This window comes from Parambassis ranga, chromosome 21 (genome assembly GCF_900634625.1).
Source record: "Parambassis ranga chromosome 21, fParRan2.1, whole genome shotgun sequence".
NCBI lineage: Eukaryota > Metazoa > Chordata > Actinopteri > Ambassidae > Parambassis > Parambassis ranga.
Genome location: NC_041041.1, coordinates 18,747,181 through 18,766,510, shown reverse-complemented (window position 1 = coordinate 18,766,510; position 19,330 = coordinate 18,747,181). Strand labels below are relative to the sequence as shown.

Below are 19,330 nucleotides of genomic sequence, written 5' to 3'. Positions count from 1 at the left end.
ATCATTTTGTTTCAACAACACATTTTTACAGATTTTATGCGTACAAAAACAGTAGACAGTTGTCTCTCTCTCTTTTTTTGTTTACTTTTGGAGTGCCACAAAATATTTTTTCCACTGCTTGTTTCTTGGAGTGAACAGAGAGGTTAACTCCTATAACACCGAATCGCAGGCTCACCGTCGAAGAAGTCGTGTTTTCCTGTGCGACACGACGTCACATCCGCTTTCTCGATGCCCAAGTGAATGCTACAGAGTAATGGCGGCGTGCCGGGGGTCTTCGTCGAAATGGTTTTTCACCCGGGAGCAACTCGAAAACACGCCGTCCCGCCGATGTGGAGTAGAACCAGACCGAGAACTCTCCTACCGACAACAAGCGGCGAATCTGATCCAAGATATGGGTCAGAGGCTCAACGTGTATCCTTGTAAACAAACTTATCCTCGACTAGACTGCACGTAGACATGGCGCTAGCTAAGCGCTCTTACGGGCCCGTTAGCGACATTTTAATTGACTGCTGTGGTAAAGCGGCAAATCGTGCAAATTTTAAATTGTTTACTTTGATTTAATGTTAGCGAATCATTTGTAGCATTAAAAGTTATGAAATACAAGTCTACGGTTGTTTTTAGCTATCCTCTAGCATAACATGCTAGCTAGCTTATTAGCTAACGGATAGCGTCAAAAGGCCGTTAGGCGAGTTTGCAGCTGTTGGACCCTCGTCTACTGAAACATAAATGACAATTGTGATTATTTTTAAACATGTGTCGGTAAAAAAAAAATACAAAAAGATTCCTAGATATTATCTTGCCATTTCTTGAATCCGCAGGTTCACTGTATATTTGATTTCGTGAACCATATACGTATCTTGATATACATTATCTTTGGTTTAGTTGTGTTATTCTTTCTTTCTTTGATTAATTTTTTAAAAGGTTGTAATAATTTGCTCAGTGACGCTTTTTTAAAAATGTTCTTATGTTCAGCAGGTAGCCATTCTGTTAACTGTGCAGGATAAATCAGCCTATAATTGAGTACATATCTCCTTGACCCACGCTCCAGCTCTCAATTAACAATAAATACAGCTATTGTTTACATGCATAGATTTTATATGCACCACTCTTTCACCAAATTCCACAGGAATGTAAGTATTGGTAATTGTTTACTTTGTATGTATTGTTGCATGGTGCATGGAGAATTGATTTTTATGTCATCTTGCTATGCAGATAATATCGCCAACAACCTTATTCTTGGCTGCAAAAGTGGAAGAGCAACCACGGAAACTCGAACATGTGATCAAAGTTGCACATGCTTGCCTAAATCCGCAAGAGTCACCTCTAGACACAAAAAGTAATGTAAGTATGGGTATTTCTGTAAAATGTATGGTTGAAAGCTTCTGTCAGTGGTCACGGTTTCCCTATGTGTGCTTTGTACAAAGGGCCTATTTGTTTGGCCCAGGCCTGCAGTTGGTGTGTATCAAATGCCTACATCTACCAAGGCTTGCGTTAGTAGTGATATGTGCCTCTCTATTTGGAGTTTTGGCCTTTAAAACCAGTTGTTAGGCGGATAGATTAATAGACTCATTACAATTGTGTTGTAATGATTGTCTATCAAACTTCAGGCATACCTCCAGCAAGCTCAAGAGCTGGTGATACTTGAATCCATAGTGCTGCAGACCCTGGGTAAGTAGTGGTGACTGAAGTGGATGACTTGAGCACTTATGTTTATCATTATCATTGGTTAATCATTATAAGTAAGGGAGTAGTGTTACTGATCACTGTTGAATTTATTTATGACAGTCTGTTGATTGAAATGTTTTATCATTTTATCCTATGGTTACGTTGAGAAATACATTTTTTTCAGTAAGTCATGTAAAGGTGACATGTCATTGTCAGAATAACAGTTATCACAAAACCAATTATTGAAAAGGATTTTGATATTTTACTTAATGATTACATCACTTTAGGCTTACTTGATTTGATATGGAGAAAATAGAGTGATCAGACAGTCACTCTTCAATTATTTCTTATATGCATAAATGAGCTGACCCTCAAGTTCCATGAACAACATATAGTATAGTATATAGTGTATATGTAAATAATCTTACAATTCTTTATTTAATCATAAAATGACATGTCACCTCCCAACTATGTCTGTGTTGAACTGACCTGTCATGTATTTTGTTCCAGGCTTTGAAATTACTATTGATCACCCACACACTGATGTGGTGAAATGTACCCAGCTAGTGCGAGGTAGAGGCTTCCTTCTTTGCTCTTTGTGCCCTCTGCTCTTATTTGTCCCACCTCAGATATGGCTGGGGAGGGGGATGGTTACATGACCACGTACCTTGTTCTTTTGATGACTTTTTTGAGCTTATATAAGACATATGGTAAATGACAACATAGCACTTATTGGGCCAAGTCTGAGAGTGAAGAGATTTGCTTCCATAAAACATGGTAATTGCCTACCATTAATTGTTAATATGGTAGACCGGATCAAATTAATGTTTCTCAATGACATTTTCATTGTGTGCCCTATGATTATAGAACACAGAAAAGACTCATAGATTTGTTTCAAACTAATTGTTTATCTCCTTATTTGCAAGCTAGTATAACCTTAAACCTAAAAAACCTTGGAATAACTTTGCATAGCTTTGGACTATTCAAAGATCCCAAAAGCTACTGACCACCGTTTAAAAAGGTTGTAGCCTTTTAGCATGTAACTGTAACTTATATCAACAAAAAGGTATACATATTCAGACTGAAAAGTCAATTTTTGTTTCGTATATTTGGCAATAACCCAACATCCTCTATAAAAAGCAACCAGCTTTAGTATTCATAAGACGGGAGATGTGTAAATTTAACCTAAATGTGTAACAAAAACAAATTTCAGTCTTGGTCTTGGCTTAATCAGTGCATTGGAAATCATCTTAAATTGTTGTTTCCCTGTTCTGATGATTAAAAAAAAATGTGTTTATTTGCAGAATATAATAAATAATAATTTTCCCCCTTTGCCTTCTTTGTTTTTCTCTCTCTCTCATCTACAGCAAGCAAGGATCTGGCACAGACTTCCTATTTCATGGCTACCAACAGGTTGTTATCCTGCCCCTCCTTTGTTGCACTTTGACTGCACACCATAGCTTCCTGTAATGCAGGGTACCCTTTCAGTGTCCAACGGGCCCTACTTGCGCTGGTGGTTGTTGGGACGCTTGCCTCCTCCCCTCAGTTCCCCTCCCTTCATCAGAGGTAGCGGGATGTGGTGGCTTGTAGCGTTACCGGCCCCAGTTGCAGTGCGGTGTATTGTACAAGGGACCACGTGTTGGCACAGATGGGTTGAATGCAAGATGTGAAGTGTAGTGGTGCGCTTGAAAACCACATGTTTGTTCGGTTGCGAAAAAGTGCATAATTCTAAAAGAAAGACACTGGTAGCCTGAATAGCAGCTAAAGATTTCACAGATGTAAACATTTCTCGTAGAGGTCTTTCCGGTAAGTACCACAGATGAATTTTTAAAATTTTCTTTCTTGATGTTGTTCAAAATTCTCTTTCAATATTTTTCAGCTTGTCCTTGAAATTCACATTTCTTTCAATATTATTTTAGATGCTTGTAAACACAAGAAAAAAAACACTTTGACCCATTAAGGACCTGCAAAATAATAAGGTTTTACCATTAGCCGGGGTTGGGTGATTTAATCCATGCTGTGCCAAGCAAAGCAGTCATGACATGGATTTCCACTACAGCCCCACAGCAGGGAATACCTGCTCTGCTGTGGGCTTGTTGATAAATAGGTCTGACAGTAGCAGCTCCCCAAAGCAAACATGAGGTGTGTTCCTCCCTAAGATGGGAAGCTTTTATCTGCTAACCTAAGAAAACAGCAATGGATTCTTGGTGTAGCAGTGAACTAACATTAGTACTGTGTATGGCGTGGCTCAACCCTTGCTATAGGAAAACCCAAAATATAATGCATATATCCAAACCATTCAGCATCTAACATGTACTGATCAAAGTGCATTTGGTGGTTATGATTTGTCCTTAAACAACAGAAGACAAGTCTTTAGAAGGGTCCTTAAAGGGTTTGTTTAATGCATTATTAATGCAATATAATTTATTCATCACAAAACCTTTAACAGTTCTTGGATATTGTGTATGGTGTTAACTGTAGTGGTGCTTGTTAAGAGGTAAAGCCACTAATTTGTAAAACAAGTCAACAACACAGTCTTACACATGTATCAGTCATGTAGACTCATTTATGAACATTTTGAAGTATAAGTTTGTCTAAGATGGATTTTGAAAAGTCTCTTCACCATCAACTCTGGATGAATTCGCCATACTCAGTCAACAAGAGTCCAGATGTTGTGCTTGTCAGTTTAATATGTTAAAATACAGTGATTCTTATTTATCGCCATTTTAGCTGTTGATACTCAACTGTAATGTGGATAAGGTATTTTCTTGAGTCTTTTCATTTAAGTGGAAAAAATTAGAACTAACTGTCTTGTTTTTGTGCAGTTTTCTAACATTATAATGAGGTTATTTTGATTGTTTTTAATGTTTTAGTTGATGTTTGTGTGTTTGTAGCTTGGCATTTGTCTATTTGTGTTTCAGCGAGAATATACTAGCATATACTATCCTCTTGTAGTTGTACAGTTGCAGATCAAAAGCTGCATGTTAGGCATTTACCCTTTAGTCAATATATACTCCAATATTTGTTATTTATCTTATTTGCAAAACGGAGTGTCATTTTTTCCTCTACATGGTTGTGCATTTCCCATTTGCTCTCTATATAATGGCTCTATATGTTAAGCTGTCACAAAATCCGTTTGCCCACTGATCTGTGGATTGTCACGTAGCATGCCGATCAATCTATAAATCGATTAATTGGGCACACCCCTACAATATATCATCATATACTTGGGTGTATTTAGTGGTATGCCTCTATTTATTTTTTGACATTTGGACAAAGTCCAAAGAACAACACGCCCATGCGATCTCTTGGCAGATAACTGTACAATGATGTGTACAACGAGCAGAAAACACTTGGCTATTACATGTACCCTGTTTCCTTAGCTTTTATGTCATTATAACCAGGCAAAATCCCTGAATGATTGTTGAAGCAAACTTAATCACTACAGGAATTATGTCCCGATGATACCTGCATCAGAATTGTCACTGGCTATAGAGTGCGTAATCTAAAATGCTTGTAAGTTGTTACATTTAATTTGTCTTTTAAATAATGTAAACACTACATTGAATATGTCTGCTCCTCTTGTGTTTTTTTTTCTCGTTTCTCCACATGTGGGTCTTATCCTGACTACACCTGGCCTGAATCAACTCATTGGCACAACTGCACTCCTACATATGTGAAATGCTCACATGCAGTCTACACCTCACTACCTTCTGCCTCCAGCACAAGCCGACGGTGATCGCCTGTGTCTGCATCCACTTGGCGTGTAAGTGGTCCAACTGGGAGATCCCAGTTTCTACAGATGGAAAGCACTGGTGGGAGTACGTGGACAGCTCTGTCACTCTTGAGCTCCTTGATGGTGAGCAGAAGTCATATTTAACTTATGAATTATTTTGTATAGCTAATAACAATTTAAGATCTTGGCATGCATGTTTACTTTGGAGGGTCCTTCATCTTGTTAAACGAATGTTCTGGAGAAGGTGTTCATATGCACTGCAGCTACAGGAATATAAGATATGATAATCCTTTATTAGTCCTCTACTGGGGAAATTCAGTGTTACAGCAGGTTTGATAGAAGCACTCTTAATGTATGTATGTATAATATATATATTATACATACATACATACATACATACATACACACATAGTCTGTGAGCAGGCCTGATTGTAAAGTCTGACTGCAGCAGGTAGGAAGGACCTGCGATATTCCATGGTAATTACCATATTCGGAATTTAACCAATGATGTACAGTAGATGCTGATCTGCTATTATATTTAAGTATGGATACTTGTACACTATTGATAACCTGAAGATATTCTACCCTTGTCATCTGGATTAACAGAGCAAAGTTATATCTTCACAGCTAAAGTAAACTAAACTAACATTATTTAGCGGCTATATGCAGCATATCAATATTGATTAATACATTTGGGACCCAGCTGTTTTATAACGTGGTTTTTTAATAACTTAAGGTGGTTTTTTAATTTTACTGCTTGATTGCTGTCTTGTTTGTCTCTGTCGAGCCCTGGTGTACTGATGGTTTAGCTCACACATGCAGACTGGAGACCCTAGGTGCTAGAATGCTGTAGTGCAATCAAGGTGTTTAGATGCTGTAATAATGCAACTAAAACCCTAAACTAAAAACATGTTAGACAGTGGCGCTTACATGCCAGTGTTGTCTAAATATGAATTTATTTTGGTAAAAATCTGATTATTGCTGTGCATGTAAAAGTAGTCATATGCGAAGAGGCGCTACCATAGTGCAAATTGATTGCTGGAATTGTTTTGACAGCATTCATATTTTGTGCTTTCAGAGTTGACCCATGAGTTCCTGCAGATTCTGGAGAAGACGCCCAGCCGGTTAAAGAGGATACGCAACTGGAGGGTAGGCTACATTGACGAAATAAATCTTCGTGCATCATACATACAAGTAAAATCCTTCATTGGAAAATACTGTCTCACTGCTACCGAAAACCAAAATTTCACTGCCTCCAAAATGTTTCTGTCCTCTAGGCAACACAAGCAGCCAAAAAGCCTAAGATGGACAACACCCAGTTGTCGGACACCTCATTTGCTGGACCTTCAATGAGCCAGGATCAAGATGGCCTGCTTCCTGGAATTCCCTCATCCAACTCAAGTTTTTCCAAAGCAGGTGCTCCCTTCCCTTTGTCCATGCCTGGCCAGTCCAGAGGTGACTGCCTGTCTCTGGACATCATGGCTGCTGCATACAATCCAGCTAGCCTCGGTGAATGGCCACAGGACAGCCAGACCCAAGCAGGGTACTCTTCCACCTGTATAAAGCAGGAGCCCCTCAGCATCTCTCTCCAAGAGCAAACACTATCCCTGCAAACGTCTGCTTCCTCTTTGCTTCAGCATCCAGTCTACAGGACTGAGAAAACGGTAGAGTTTAATCCAGTCAAACAAGAACAAAAAGCGGCTGGTGGGAGTGGAGTTGGCAAGCATCAGCCTCCACCTCAGTCTGTTTACCCTCCCCCTGCCCAGCCTCAACCACAACCTTCTCCAGCACAGAAGCTGTCTCTAGAAAAATACAGAGAGAAACATGCTACAGACCAAGCTGTCTCTGGGCAGAAACGCAGGCCAGAGCAGCACGGAGGTGTAATGGATTGTGACACCAGGAGTGATTTATCATGCTCCACATCTACCTATGCAGCACCCTCTATGAGCCAAGTAGACCATAGAAAACATTCACAGCCTCACTACACATCCCATAGTAGTGGTGGCAGCACCACTGCCTCCCCAATAAAAATGAAAGTCCCTTCTTCCTCAATTTCAGGGCAAGATAGGCGTCACCATAGTGACAAACGGGACAAAGGTTCGCTTAAAGTCCGCATGGCTGTTCCTGGGTCCAGCTGCAGTTCCCAGCTGGATAAAAGTGGACAACCAAGCAAAGATGAGTTTAAGATGAAGATTAAAGTTTCATCATCAGAGCGCCACAGCTCATCAGATGAAGGCATGACCGCCAACAACAACAAAAGTAAACATTCCAGCCCCCTGATGAGCAAGGAGAAACCACATCGAGGAGCAGAACACAACCTCCATCGTCACCACAAGCACAGTCACCCCCACACACACAGTGGCAATGGACGGGGAAGCACGGAGGGCCCGGGTGGTGGGGCGGGCCTGCTACGACCTCCTCCAGGACTGGTCGGCATGGAAGGGGTGACACTCAGTCTTCCTGGATCCACCTCTTTGCCTTCATCCGCTTCGCGCAAGAGGGCATATACCGAGGCCAGCCACAACCACCACCCTTCATCCTCATCCTCCACTTCTTGCTCCAAAGTGAGCAAAATCTCCAAGGGTGGCACTGGTGCTGCAGGTACTCAGTCTTTTTCTCCCCCCTTTCCTCTGTGCTTCTCTCCTGTACGGCAGTGTATCTCATCTGGCTTTGAGCTCTTTGGTTAACTTCCCTCCCTCCCTCCCTCCCTCCCTCCTCCTCCTTCTTATTCTTGTTTCTCCTCCTCCCCTCCTGTCATACCCAGGTGGGCTGCGGACCTCTCAGCAGTACCCTCATCCTAGCGAATCGCCACATGAAGTGGGAGAGCAGAGACACTGAGTCGACCATTGTCCAGCCATGGCCAGCACATGGAAATTGCTCCATACTACCCACGACTCAGACTTTGAAGACTATGCTCACCTCCTTGTTAAGTGCCCTAGAAAAAAAATAACTCTTTATGTGATAAGCCCTTTATGGAAAGGCAGAAAAAAACCTTTTCTGCGAGAGGAAAAAGAAAATGTTGTTGGACTTTTTTGATTTGGGAAACAGAATGATGAAAAATGATGCTTCCTGACTGTCACGTGTGTGGGCTGTGATTCTCAGTCCTGTCTTTTTGTTAGTTGAATTGCTGCTTGGTATCCTTCCTCCTCGCGCATCTTGAAATGTGCGCGTGTGTGATGCCGAAGAGTTGTGTGCGAGTAAATGGTTCCTTCCGTACATGTCAGATCATCATACAGGAAGTATTACAAGTACTATAAAAACCATCAAAGGTGCGCTTTCTTCATTTTGATCTTCAGTCCTTTGTTTTTTTTGGTACAAATAATTTAAACAAATCACTTTTTCTGCGGTTGTCATAAGGAAGATAGCAGCCAGCTGGAGATGAGTTCCATTTATGTTTGCTGGCATTCCATTTAGTACTGTTGATGGATGCAATTATTTTAGATGTAAAGTTTCATCTCCTCCATCACTTTCGTCTTGTTTTCCTTTTATACTCAGTACTGTATGTAGAATTTGCATGTTTCAATCAAAGGGATTTAAAAGGAGAGTGCTTACATGCTGTTTACAGAAAATAGAGATAAATATACATACATTTTTGTATGTTTAAACGAAAAAAGCTATACCATGACTACTCAGGTTTGGAGCTGCTTGTAAGTATAACCAGATAACTATTATACCTATAAAAGAGTTTTATTTTGTTGATCTGTAGATTGGGCATCATCGGATGAATGATTACAGCATTCCAGTGGTGTGTGTGTGTGTGCGTGTGTGTGCTTCTTAACAGCCTTGCTATAGATGGTGATGTACTGTAGGTTTCCATCACAGGAAATATCAGTGAATTCCCTCAGCAACGGGCACATCCCAACACTTACTTATCACATCAGAGCGATGCAATTTGTACCAAAAAACTTTTTTTGGGACCTCTAAGTAGACCTTAAGCTGGATGCCAAAGGTTGTGCCTCAAAAAAAAAAGCTGACAAGGATAGTAGTAGTGTGCTATTTAAGTTTACATAACCCTTTTTATGTTGAAGTGCATCAGACATGAAGCTGTAGTCCATAAAGTGTTATTTAATCAACCATTAACAGGGTACTATTCAGGAAAAGAAACAAAACTTGTCGGCTTATTTCCCACCTAACGAGCATTGTTAGAGCAGTGACTGAACTTGTCATGTGCAACATGACCTGCTTACAATCCACAGTAAAGACATGATTGTAGAGTTTGTGCATCGACTTTGATCCAGCTTTACTATTCATACATTATTGTTCTAAGATCTTAACATGACCCAGCTCCATATGTTCTCAGCTTGGTTACTCTTTTATTTCTGTTTGTGTAAAATTCCTAATTGATGCTGAGGCTGGATGGGTTGATTAGGGAAGGAATTAGAGTTGGACACACAGAGCAATGGCAGTTGTAGACAAATAAGCAGAATCCACTTTTTATTTACTTTTTTCCACCCTCTCCCACTTTTCATTTCAATATTACCAATAAACATCAAAGTTGCCACTACCCTGACACAGTATAAATCCTGGTTGTTTCTGTCATTTTATTACAAGTGCTGTAATGTCTATTTGTGTTACCTAGGAGTGAAGATGCCAAGATTTTGAATATGTGAGACTGTAGAAAAAGTTATTGTCATTTTAAATGCTGATTACTTAATGACTCAGATGAAACATTGTCATCAAGTGAAAGTAAAAGATTATTCTGTGAAAAAGATAAAAAACTAAGAAACTAGTTAAAAAATGTGTCTATACATTGGCACACTTAAAAGATTGAAAAAAAATACCCCAAATCAGTAACAAAACTTTAGCACTACTGCATTGGTTCACATTTTAAAGATTCTAGAAATGCATAAAAGTGCTTTGACGGTATTTCCTTTAGTGGCTTACGAATGCAACAGTTGATTTAGCTCTGGAGCTTCTGCCCACCCTCCATTCATCCTAACACTGACAATGCTGCTGTGTCACCGAGGACAGTTAGCCATTACAGAATTACACTTTTCCCAACAATACAGTCAGATCTTTAAATGATTTCTTGAAGTGCATTACATGTCTTAACTTTGAATTACCCACACAGTCCCTGTGGATGACTACAGCATTTGATTTTTGCGTGAGTCTTATTTTTGGGGATGAATGAATGCTTCAGCAGCTGGTCAGCTGACGGTCGTCGTCTCTGGTCACTAGAAGTAAATTAAAGTAGAAGAAGTAAAGTAAAGTAGAAGTATATTTATTGCTTTATTATCATTATCATATAAAACAACAGTTGTGTTATTCTTGATAAAATCTGTTGTCAACAGATCTTACCTTGTCAGGCAGATTTCTACAAAATCCTTGGCGTTATCTGAGAACCCCTTTGGTAGGGTGGGCATCAACCCCCTCTGAGCCCCGATATAAAACAAGGCAGCCATCTTGTCCATGTGTGCAAGTGGTGGTTTCCCTGTGGCCATTTCAAACACAGTGCAACCAACGCTCCATATATCAGACTTGCTGCCATATCCCGTCTCATTGATAACCTAGATGATGAAAAAAAAAAAAAAAAAAACAGTCAGTGGACTGAAAGGGAAGCTCCAGAGGGTATCTAAGTGACCTCTGACTGACCTCTGGTGCCATCCAGTAAGGAGTGCCATGGACTGACTTGAGCAGGTCTCCGCTGTTGCAGGCTGTGTGGTTTAGGCAGCTGAGCCGACGAGCGCAGCCAAAATCTATGAGCTTGATGACGCCTGTTGGCATGAGCATTACATTGTTTCCTTTGAGGTCCCGATGAATCACCCTGTTCAGGTGAAGGAAGGCCACCCCTTCAAGGATCTGATGAGTGTATAGAGCCAGGACTCGCTCAGGCAGGGGACCAAATCTGTGAAGGATGCTAGCGATGGAGCCGCCTGGGATATACTCCATGAAGATAGAAACCACGTTCTGATCAAGTGAGGTCCCCAGAAAACCCACAATGTTGATGTGTCTAAGGGTTTTCAGGAGCTCCACCTCCCCCTGAAGTTGATTGTATTCTTTCTTTGCAGTTTCAGGGTCTGAGGAATCCAGACTCACCTGCTTCACAGCTATCAGCTGGCCCTGACTGGTCAGGCCACAGTACACCTGAAAAGTACATTCAGGTGAATGATTTGGTGATTTTTTTAGCACAGACAACATTGTGAGAAGCAATATAATTTCTTCATTATTTATTAGAAATGTCATCAATGCTTTATTTTAGTTATGTTCATACTTACTGTGCCGTAGGCGCCCCTGCCAAGTACTTCCCCCTTTGTCCATGAGATGGTGTTATCTACAACTAACCCAGAGCCAAGCACAGAACCACTGTTTATGTAGGCAGCCTGTAAAAATAAAGCTAAATTAATATCTTTATTTATTGTTCAGGAGGCTTTCTGAGCTTGTTTGGATGATATAAAAATCTGTTTTTTTTTTAAATCCACCTCTAATGAGCTCTGCTATACCCTCAAGGCCTAAACATATGATGCAAATACCCATTAGTATAAGCAATAGATCATGAAAAGTCCAAATAATCATGATATAAATCTTAGCACCCTCTGTATTTTCATATGACTTTCTTCTTCTCTTTCCTAAACATGTAAACATGATGATGCATTATATTGACACGTCTGTGTGTTTACCTGAGGAAATACGTTCTGTCCTGATTCTCTGCTGTGCTCCTCTTTACTCTGCTCCAGATGATCTGACAGCGGGTCAATAGAAACATCCCTCTCATCCAATGAGATCAGCTCTTCTGCCAGACACTGCAGCAGGTCGTCCGTGAGTGGCCCCTCCCCCGCCTCATCCAGAAACTTCTGGTAAACTGGAGACATAATTGTGTGGCAGCTGCTGCTGCTGCTGCTGTTAGACGTCCACGTGTTGATCTTGGGTTGATGAGGGCCTTGAGATAACACAGGTCGGTTTTCTGTGGATGGAGTTAGAGCATCTTCAATGAGAGAAGAAATGAGAGTTTTCTCATCAGGCTTTAATGTTTCAGATCTTGAAAGAGCTTCCTCTATGCTGGCTAACACATCATCTCCATCTCGTGCACTGTTATGCCAAATGTCCTTCACAGGGACTGGCTCAGCCCCTGGATTGGGTACACTCTCTGTTTTGCCTCTCTGTGACAGAGGTGTGGGTTTCATCTTGGATACCACAGTCTTTGCTTTACTTTTAGCTGGAACCACCGTGGTTTCCCCCGGGCTTCTCCTCAGCTTACTCTGCGCTGGTTTCAGTGGCCTGTGTTTGACTTTGTGGCTCTGCTGTGTCTTCTTGGGTGGAGCACACTGCACTTGTCTCTCCTTCTCACAGGAGCTGGAAACCCGCAGGTTTTCATAGATGGGACCGGCAAACAACTCATAGATGGCTGGTCCTTTGTCCTTGCTCTCAGTCTGCTCGAACATGTCTTTGTAGCTGATAAGGTCGACAGCTGATTTGGACCTTGTGGCTTTCCCTCCCAGACAGGACTTCTTTGACTGTTGGGCGCTCTTTAACTCCCTCGCTGGTGCATGCTGCTGGGTTCTGCTGGTGCTCGGCCAGTCAGGATTTACCCTTTTACTCTGGAGATGATCAGAAACCTTCCTGTGCGGCGATGAGGTGCTGACGTTACAATGAGATACTTTAACGGATTTAGTCTTTGATTTTAGTTTGGTCACAGTTGCCTCTCTGCTAACAGCTAGTTCCGGGCTTTTATCTTTTACCTGTTTGAAAAGAGAGGACTTTGTATTACTTTTAGACTTACTCAAATTATAGGGACTTTCTTGTTTATGATTTAATGTGTTAAAGGATTGATTAGTTTGATTATTCGTGCTGGGATTCTTGTCCTTGATCGGTGCAAGGTTTAAACCTTTAAAGATCTGCTGGTCTCTTTTGGAGAGACTGAGGTTTATAGCTGCAAAATCATCATCTAAGTGATTTTGTCCCACAGCACTGCTGCTATGAATTGATTTATGGGCCTGTGTTCCTGGATCACAGGAGTCCTTTTTTACATGCTGCTGCTCATTTCTGTAATTCCCCCCAGAGCATGCTAGACCTTGGTCATTATCTACGTAGAATGAAAGACTATGACTGAACTCCAATTCTGTGGTACAGCCCACGTTGATCTTCTCCTTGGACTCTGATGTGATAGGTACTTCATAGTTCACAGTGTCAACTTCAGTAGTGGACTTTTGGGGACGTTCGCCATATTCTTTTGTACATGTTGCTTCACAGTTCATTACTTTTTCAGTGATTAAAAGATCATGTCTATGTTTGATAGAGTCTCCCTTCAGGTTATGAGCTGATTTGTGGATCAGTGGAACATGATGAGTCCTTGATTGTTCTTCATGCAGATCATCCTCGGTTGAGCTCGCATCTTTGGATTGACGCAACAGCCTGCCTCCAAACAGCTTCAGATTTCTGTCCTCATAAGCTCTCTCATGTACATCATCCTCATCCTCCAGATCAAGGGAGCTCCGGCTGCTGCTGCTGCTGCTGCTACTGCTAGGCCCACTTTCCTCACTACCAGCCTTACTGCTGAGAGGTCCACTGCACGGGCTGCCCCAGGAGAGCCTCTCTCTCCTCAGCTTAGCTCTGGAGCAAAGAGGGCTCCGGCTGATGGGCTTCAGAGGAACACATTGCTTTAGTGCTGGCAGAGCTGTAATGTCTCTGGGTGTGAAGCGTAGGGGTGCCAAGAGCTTCGGTGTTCGGGAGTGCCGAGCCAGCAGGAGACCCTGTGAAAATCAATGATTAGATAGTCAGATAAACACTGATGGAAAGAAACAGGAATCGAAGCGTCAGGAGGTTTTTTGAGACTCACCTGCTGTTCATTCATAGTATTGTGAGTTCCCAGCCCTGCAAAGAGGAAGTTGTATGATCAGAAAGTATCATAAGAAACAGAAAATACAGTTTTACATACAGTATACATACGGGTCTGGATGTGTGCTCTGGCCTGCATCATAGTGTTTGAACACAGTAGTGGTTCCATGATGCTGGGAGCTGATTGGCTGAGCTGGCTGGGCTCCACCACAGACAGCAGGCAGTGGGAGGGTGGAGAAGCAGTGACCATACTACTTGTTCTCGGCCTGCTAGTGACAATTTTTTTGTGAGTTATTCACTTCTTTTTGCTACTGTTCGAGCCAAGCTGGTGTGTTTACCTATGTGTGGGGGGCACTGGCTGGCAGGGGGTCCTGGTACTCAGCATGCCAGGTGATGGAGCAGGATCTCCATGGCCCCAGTGCTTGCTGTTGTTGTTGTTGTTGTTTAAAGTGGGCAGTGACAAACCTCTGCTGCTGAGAAGAGAAGAAAATACATCGTAGCTGCAGGTTTGTTGTCGAACTCGCCTCTATCAATTCTTTCCTATTTCTGGGGCTGATGCTATGAAATTAGAGACCGGCTCAAAGACCTTTATTCTCCTTGGACTAAATTCAGGGCTGAGAGCTGTTCATAACAGACAATGGGTTGATTCACCAAAGCCCTCTCTCTCCCCCCCGTCTCTGTGTTTGGAACCTGTTTGGGGAGAACAGGTTGTCCTCTGGACACAGTGACAGGTGCCTGCGTACAGGTCTGCAACTGTAACCAGATAGGATGCTATTCTTCTGCTGGTGTAAATGTAAGGAGGCATTTGTTGACCAGCCCAGGAGGAGTTTACTGTGTATACAAGAGACAGCGTGTTGGAGTTTTAACTGTATACACCAAAATGTTTGTGTGTACGCCATTGTTTGTTGTGAACGTATGAACAGATGTTGATTTGTTGACAATAGGTCAGCAGTGTCAATACTGTCAGCTCAGTGCTATTAGCTGTTGCAGTTTTTTTCTTTGTGACTAATATACATTCAAAAAAAGCATACACATGCAAATGTGTGTGTGTTAAAGAGAGAGAGTGAGAGAGAGAGATTGTGAGATTATAGCGTACCCACCTGCTTCCCCTCCCTGCGTCCTGGTAGGCTTGCCTGATGTCTCTCAGTGTTTCCATTGCTTTTTGGAAACAGGGGGAGATCCCCTTATCTGCTCCAGACACACAAACACACACCGTTACACACCGTTACACACACCAGCATAACCGTCTTTGTACTCTCCAACCCATAGTTGGAACACTGATTTACATCCTGTATTTCTAGTGTGACTTTGTGACAGAAAGAACAGTAAAATAATAACGAATAAAACAACTCAATATGTTTAGCACCTCTGTCTGTCAACATTTGACTAATTTGGTGTATAAGCCAAATTATAACACTACATATATAGTATGTAAGTATTTTTTGCCCAAACAGATGTTTGTTTCCCATTTCTGCTCAGCACTAACTCCTATTTTACACAAAGCAAATGTATACAACAGCACTGCAGTAACACACAAAATACAATATTAATAGACTAAGCTCATCACAAAGAAAACAATAGTTACCTGTTTCTCAGCCTCTTAGTCCTCCTTGATCCCATATTGAGACTTTGAACTGCCCTCTCTCACTTTGTGTCCCAGTGACTAAGCCATGTGGCTGATCAGGCAGGTCTTACTGTGTGTCTGTGAGACCCCTCCCGTTCAGTCCACACCTCCATTAATCCCCTCCTCCCCCTCCTCCTCCCTTCGGAGGTGATCTGATCTCTTGGCCTTTTTGTGGATGCTGACCATTATGTTTTTTTTTTGTTAAATCAATGTAAAAGATCTGTTTAGTGCAGATAACTGGTGTGAAAAGCACATAATATTACTTAAAGTCCATCAAATCCCCTGAAATCCTTAGAGGAGCTCTTACCTTGGCTGAGATCTTTATGGTGGTCAGATAGAGGAGGACACCCTGGGGCCTCCAGCACTTCCTGGGAAGAACAAAAGCAAAGTCATTTATTATTTATAACTTAAAAAAGTAGAGGTTGGTAGAAGGTGTTGGTGACGCCTGAAAAGTAATAATAGATTCATCAGGAATTTCTGTTTTCTTATGTTATTCTGTACATTCAATCCCAGAATAATAATATAATAAAACATGAGTCAATACACTCCACATGCATCCACAGGATAAACATCAAGGTGCTTTGCTAGTGCAGCTTTCAGAGTTAGATTTTTGTTATAGAAGTGTACATCTACTGCACATATACGCATGTCTGGAATACACATTGTGCAGCTCTTCCCCGTAAACCACCTGCTCCTCCCATCTAGTTCACCAGCTGCCTGCTAATATGATAGTATGGCAGCTAAGTGTCAGCTACACTGAGCACCCCGCCTCCACACATACAAACACACACATGCACACGCACATGCACACATTTGTCCTTTCAGTGGGCACTCACGTCCAGCGTGCCTGTGTGTTTGTCAATAGTGCCTGCTGAAGGAGCAGGAGACACATTGTGACATTGAGACTACACAACCCTGTCAGGTTTAGTGAGAAGACCACAAATAAATATTGTTGATTATTTCAGAGCATTTTAATGCTAGTGCTTTATATTTGTATCTAATCTCATTACTTTACATGCATTAGTCTGGATTTCATCACATCAGCATAACAGTTGTTGCTATTATGTTAGTCTCGCTACCTATCTTTAAAACTCACTTTATAGTTCAGCAGAGTCCTGACAAAGAGTGACAGCAGTATAAAAGTAGCATGCCATTTATCACTTACCTCAGCCTGCCTGTATAGTAGAAAGCGGTGTTGATGCGTAGGTGTTGGTGTGGGAGAGCCTACACTGGACTCATTAGGATAAAGGCTCTCAATGTCCAACTCTATGTCTGAATCTCCAAACTCCGAGTCCAAATCCCGGCATGAGCGTTTCTCAAAGACCAAGGGTGACACAGGCACAGCATCTGTGCAAAATCAGAAATAGTTTTCTCTCTGCAGAAAACCTCCAGATCCACGTTTAGGTGCACACCCCTGCACCCTGTGCTGTTTACTCAGGGTGGGGGATTAGACACAGTAAAAAACTAAAAACAAGTTCTTTTACCTTGCCCTGTTTTTTTATGTCTATTTAGCCATCCTATCTGCGTCACCTTGTTTCTGTATCGCTATCCTTGAGTCGGGGAGGCTGTTAGCAGAGTGGTTCCTCCTCAACACATACACAAACAAGCCTTTCTTATAGGTTTCCACATAAGTGCGTGCTTTCAGTGAGGTTTTTAAAAACAGGATTATGAAGGAACTTGGTATGCTATTTGTGTGTATGTGTGTGAGAAAGACAAAGAAAGTGTGTGTTTATACCACAACATGGAACTATTAGGATATTGTGTGCTACACGTGTGCTTATCCTTAAAACATGCAGTTTAATAAGTAACCGATCAATTAATCAGTAACTGGAGTAAAGCCAATAACACGAGGAAGTAAGCAAGTCACTCATTTGACTTTGACCATTTGTGCATTCGTTTTATTCTGGAGGTAATGAAACAAAGGAAACAATAATAATTTTTCTTACTGAAGTGCTTATCTTAGCTAAGGTGAAAACAAAAGAGAGCATTGTGGTGCTGAAAAGCTGTATTACACTGTAGGGTTTACGTATACAATCCTTTTCATCTTTCAAAAACTTGTTAATTTCTTAACAAAATCAGATTATTCTGAAAGAAATTCCAAGTTTACCAAAGTAGATTTGAGACATGCTAATGAAATTATTTTCCCACAACTTTAAAGCCACTTGCTGTGTATCTCTTTGCCTCTTTTGGGGCAGCAGGAAAGGCTACAAACACAACACTGACAGTGGTTCAGCTTAAGGATATATGTAAAGAGTAAAGAGTGCCTATGTCAGAATATGTGTGTGTTAGGTGTGTACCTGTGTGACCCAGAGTCTCAACCAGGATATAAATGATCTCGTCAGCCAAAGAGCTGTTGATAAGAGTAGCATAGTGGAGAGCAGAACAGCCGTTGTGGTCCCGAGCCTGTACATCACTGTATGAAAACGTTTCAATTAATTCATGCCACAATCACCTGAAGCATTTTTTGGATCTTTTAAATGAGATAACATTTTTGCATGAGTATGTATTGTCTTACGTAGAGAGTCCCAACAGTTCTTTGATTACTTCCATGGGTCTGTGTTTCCACGGCAACCGGGCTGTCATGCCCTCAAATAAGTCGATGTCCCTGATAGCGAGCATCAGAGCTGTGACGCCATCACTGTTCGGAATATTCACGTCCACCCTGTCCGCCTGAGACTGGTGGGAATAAAGACAAACACATATCACATATTACATTAACAACACATCAGACTAAAGTAATATTGCAACAAAGGTCTCTGTTGTTTAAGTGGGCACCTGTAGTTATGCTCTTATTCAAAGATGGCTGGTATGTTTATTACAAAACCACCTGAGGACTGAGGAGTGTCATATTTCCAGTAACACAAAGCCACACAATCACATTTGCAGGCGTGTTTGTAATTTTCATGTTGTTGTGCCAGTCACCTGCTTAAATAGGTCACATTAGGTTACATCTTTTTTTTATGAAGTTATGATTAATCTAATGGAAGCTGGAAAACATGAATCACTTATAAACATAACTCCTAGGTGTGCTGTTGCACTTGTTTTGTTTTGCCTTCTCATATGGGAGATGCTCATTTGGCTGTGTGTGTGTGTGTAGGTGTGTGAATGCCTGAGTGAGACTTACCAGCAGGTGCTGTATGGAGCACAAGTCTCCCTGCCAGGAAGCCTGCAGCAGCTGCGCCTGTGGGGACAGATGAGGTCTCGACATCCACCTGACCATTTCCCCCTGGAGCTCATGCGGGCTAACATGGAGCGCTGTCTGCTGGCTGCGGTTACACAACGTCAGATCAGCGTCTGTCCACAGCATCCGCTGCACCACCTGTCAAGCACACCAATAGGAAATACAAAACAGGTAACTAATTCAGCAGATGTGGACTTGATTGTGTGAACTTGATCGATTAAATTTATATCAGCTGTAATTAAGTAGCATATCTTATTCTAATTAGTAACACATTCACTGAGGGATCATTATTATCATTGTTAAGTCTCTTGTTTGTTTTGAACGTGGCCTCCCACAAGGGTGCAGAGGGGTT

The 19,330-nt window shown here is 41.6% G+C and overlaps 2 protein-coding genes across 10 annotated transcripts; one reads left to right on the top strand and one right to left on the bottom strand.

Annotated features, from left to right (window-relative positions):
- The first annotated feature begins 211 nt into the window (after positions 1 to 211).
- Positions 212 to 9,911, top strand: ccnt2a (cyclin T2a). Of its 5 annotated transcripts, XM_028393015.1 has the most exons (10): positions 212 to 411; positions 1,049 to 1,130; positions 1,213 to 1,341; positions 1,608 to 1,668; positions 2,176 to 2,238; positions 3,033 to 3,078; positions 5,361 to 5,524; positions 6,480 to 6,595; positions 6,679 to 8,002; positions 8,166 to 9,911. In XM_028393015.1, exons 1-10 carry the CDS (start codon positions 254 to 256, stop codon positions 8,237 to 8,239), a joined length of 2,217 nt encoding a protein of 738 aa, XP_028248816.1. In that variant the 5' UTR covers positions 212 to 253; the 3' UTR covers positions 8,240 to 9,911. The 5 variants fall into 5 exon arrangements, 4 of the variants coding, with proteins under 4 accessions (XP_028248816.1, XP_028248817.1, XP_028248815.1 ...); XM_028393016.1 differs by lacking the exon at positions 8,166 to 9,911 and having other exon boundaries at positions 6,480 to 6,550; positions 6,679 to 8,149; XM_028393014.1 differs by lacking the exon at positions 8,166 to 9,911 and having other exon boundaries at positions 6,679 to 8,149.
- Positions 9,899 to 18,997, bottom strand: map3k19 (mitogen-activated protein kinase kinase kinase 19). Of its 5 annotated transcripts, none has more exons than XM_028393008.1 (14): positions 18,922 to 18,997; positions 18,313 to 18,473; positions 18,095 to 18,210; positions 16,963 to 17,144; positions 16,105 to 16,165; positions 15,274 to 15,361; positions 14,512 to 14,646; positions 14,285 to 14,442; positions 14,175 to 14,209; positions 12,019 to 14,088; positions 11,617 to 11,721; positions 10,994 to 11,485; positions 10,700 to 10,908; positions 9,899 to 10,575 (listed from the first exon to the last, which is right to left on the bottom strand). In XM_028393008.1, exons 2-14 carry the CDS (start codon positions 18,414 to 18,416, stop codon positions 10,461 to 10,463), a joined length of 3,870 nt encoding a protein of 1,289 aa, XP_028248809.1. In that variant the 5' UTR covers positions 18,417 to 18,473; positions 18,922 to 18,997; the 3' UTR covers positions 9,899 to 10,460. The 5 variants fall into 5 exon arrangements, with proteins under 5 accessions (XP_028248809.1, XP_028248811.1, XP_028248810.1 ...); XM_028393010.1 differs by having other exon boundaries at positions 14,285 to 14,439; XM_028393009.1 differs by having other exon boundaries at positions 14,512 to 14,643.
- Positions 18,998 to 19,330: the final 333 nt, after the last annotated feature.

What these genes read in the sequence shown, in the direction of transcription:
- ccnt2a (XM_028393014.1), top strand. Translation starts at nt 254, where the DNA reads ATGGCGGCGTGCCGGGGGTCTTCGTCGAAATGGTTTTTCACCCGGGAG. An exon ending in CATAGTGCTGCAGACCCTGG is followed by an intron (nt 1,669 to 2,175) that starts GTAAGTAGTGGT and finishes ATTTTGTTCCAG; the next exon opens with GCTTTGAAATTACTATTGAT. An exon ending in CACTCTTGAGCTCCTTGATG is followed by an intron (nt 5,525 to 6,479) that starts GTGAGCAGAAGT and finishes TTGTGCTTTCAG; the next exon opens with AGTTGACCCATGAGTTCCTG.
- map3k19 (XM_028393008.1), bottom strand. Translation starts at nt 18,416, where the DNA reads ATGCTCGCTATCAGGGACATCGACTTATTTGAGGGCATGACAGCCCGG. An exon ending in CCATAAAGATCTCAGCCAAG is followed by an intron (nt 15,362 to 16,104) that starts GTAAGAGCTCCT and finishes TGTCTGGAGCAG; the next exon opens with ATAAGGGGATCTCCCCCTGT. An exon ending in CAGAGCACACATCCAGACCC is followed by an intron (nt 14,210 to 14,284) that starts GTATGTATACTG and finishes TCCTCTTTGCAG; the next exon opens with GGCTGGGAACTCACAATACT.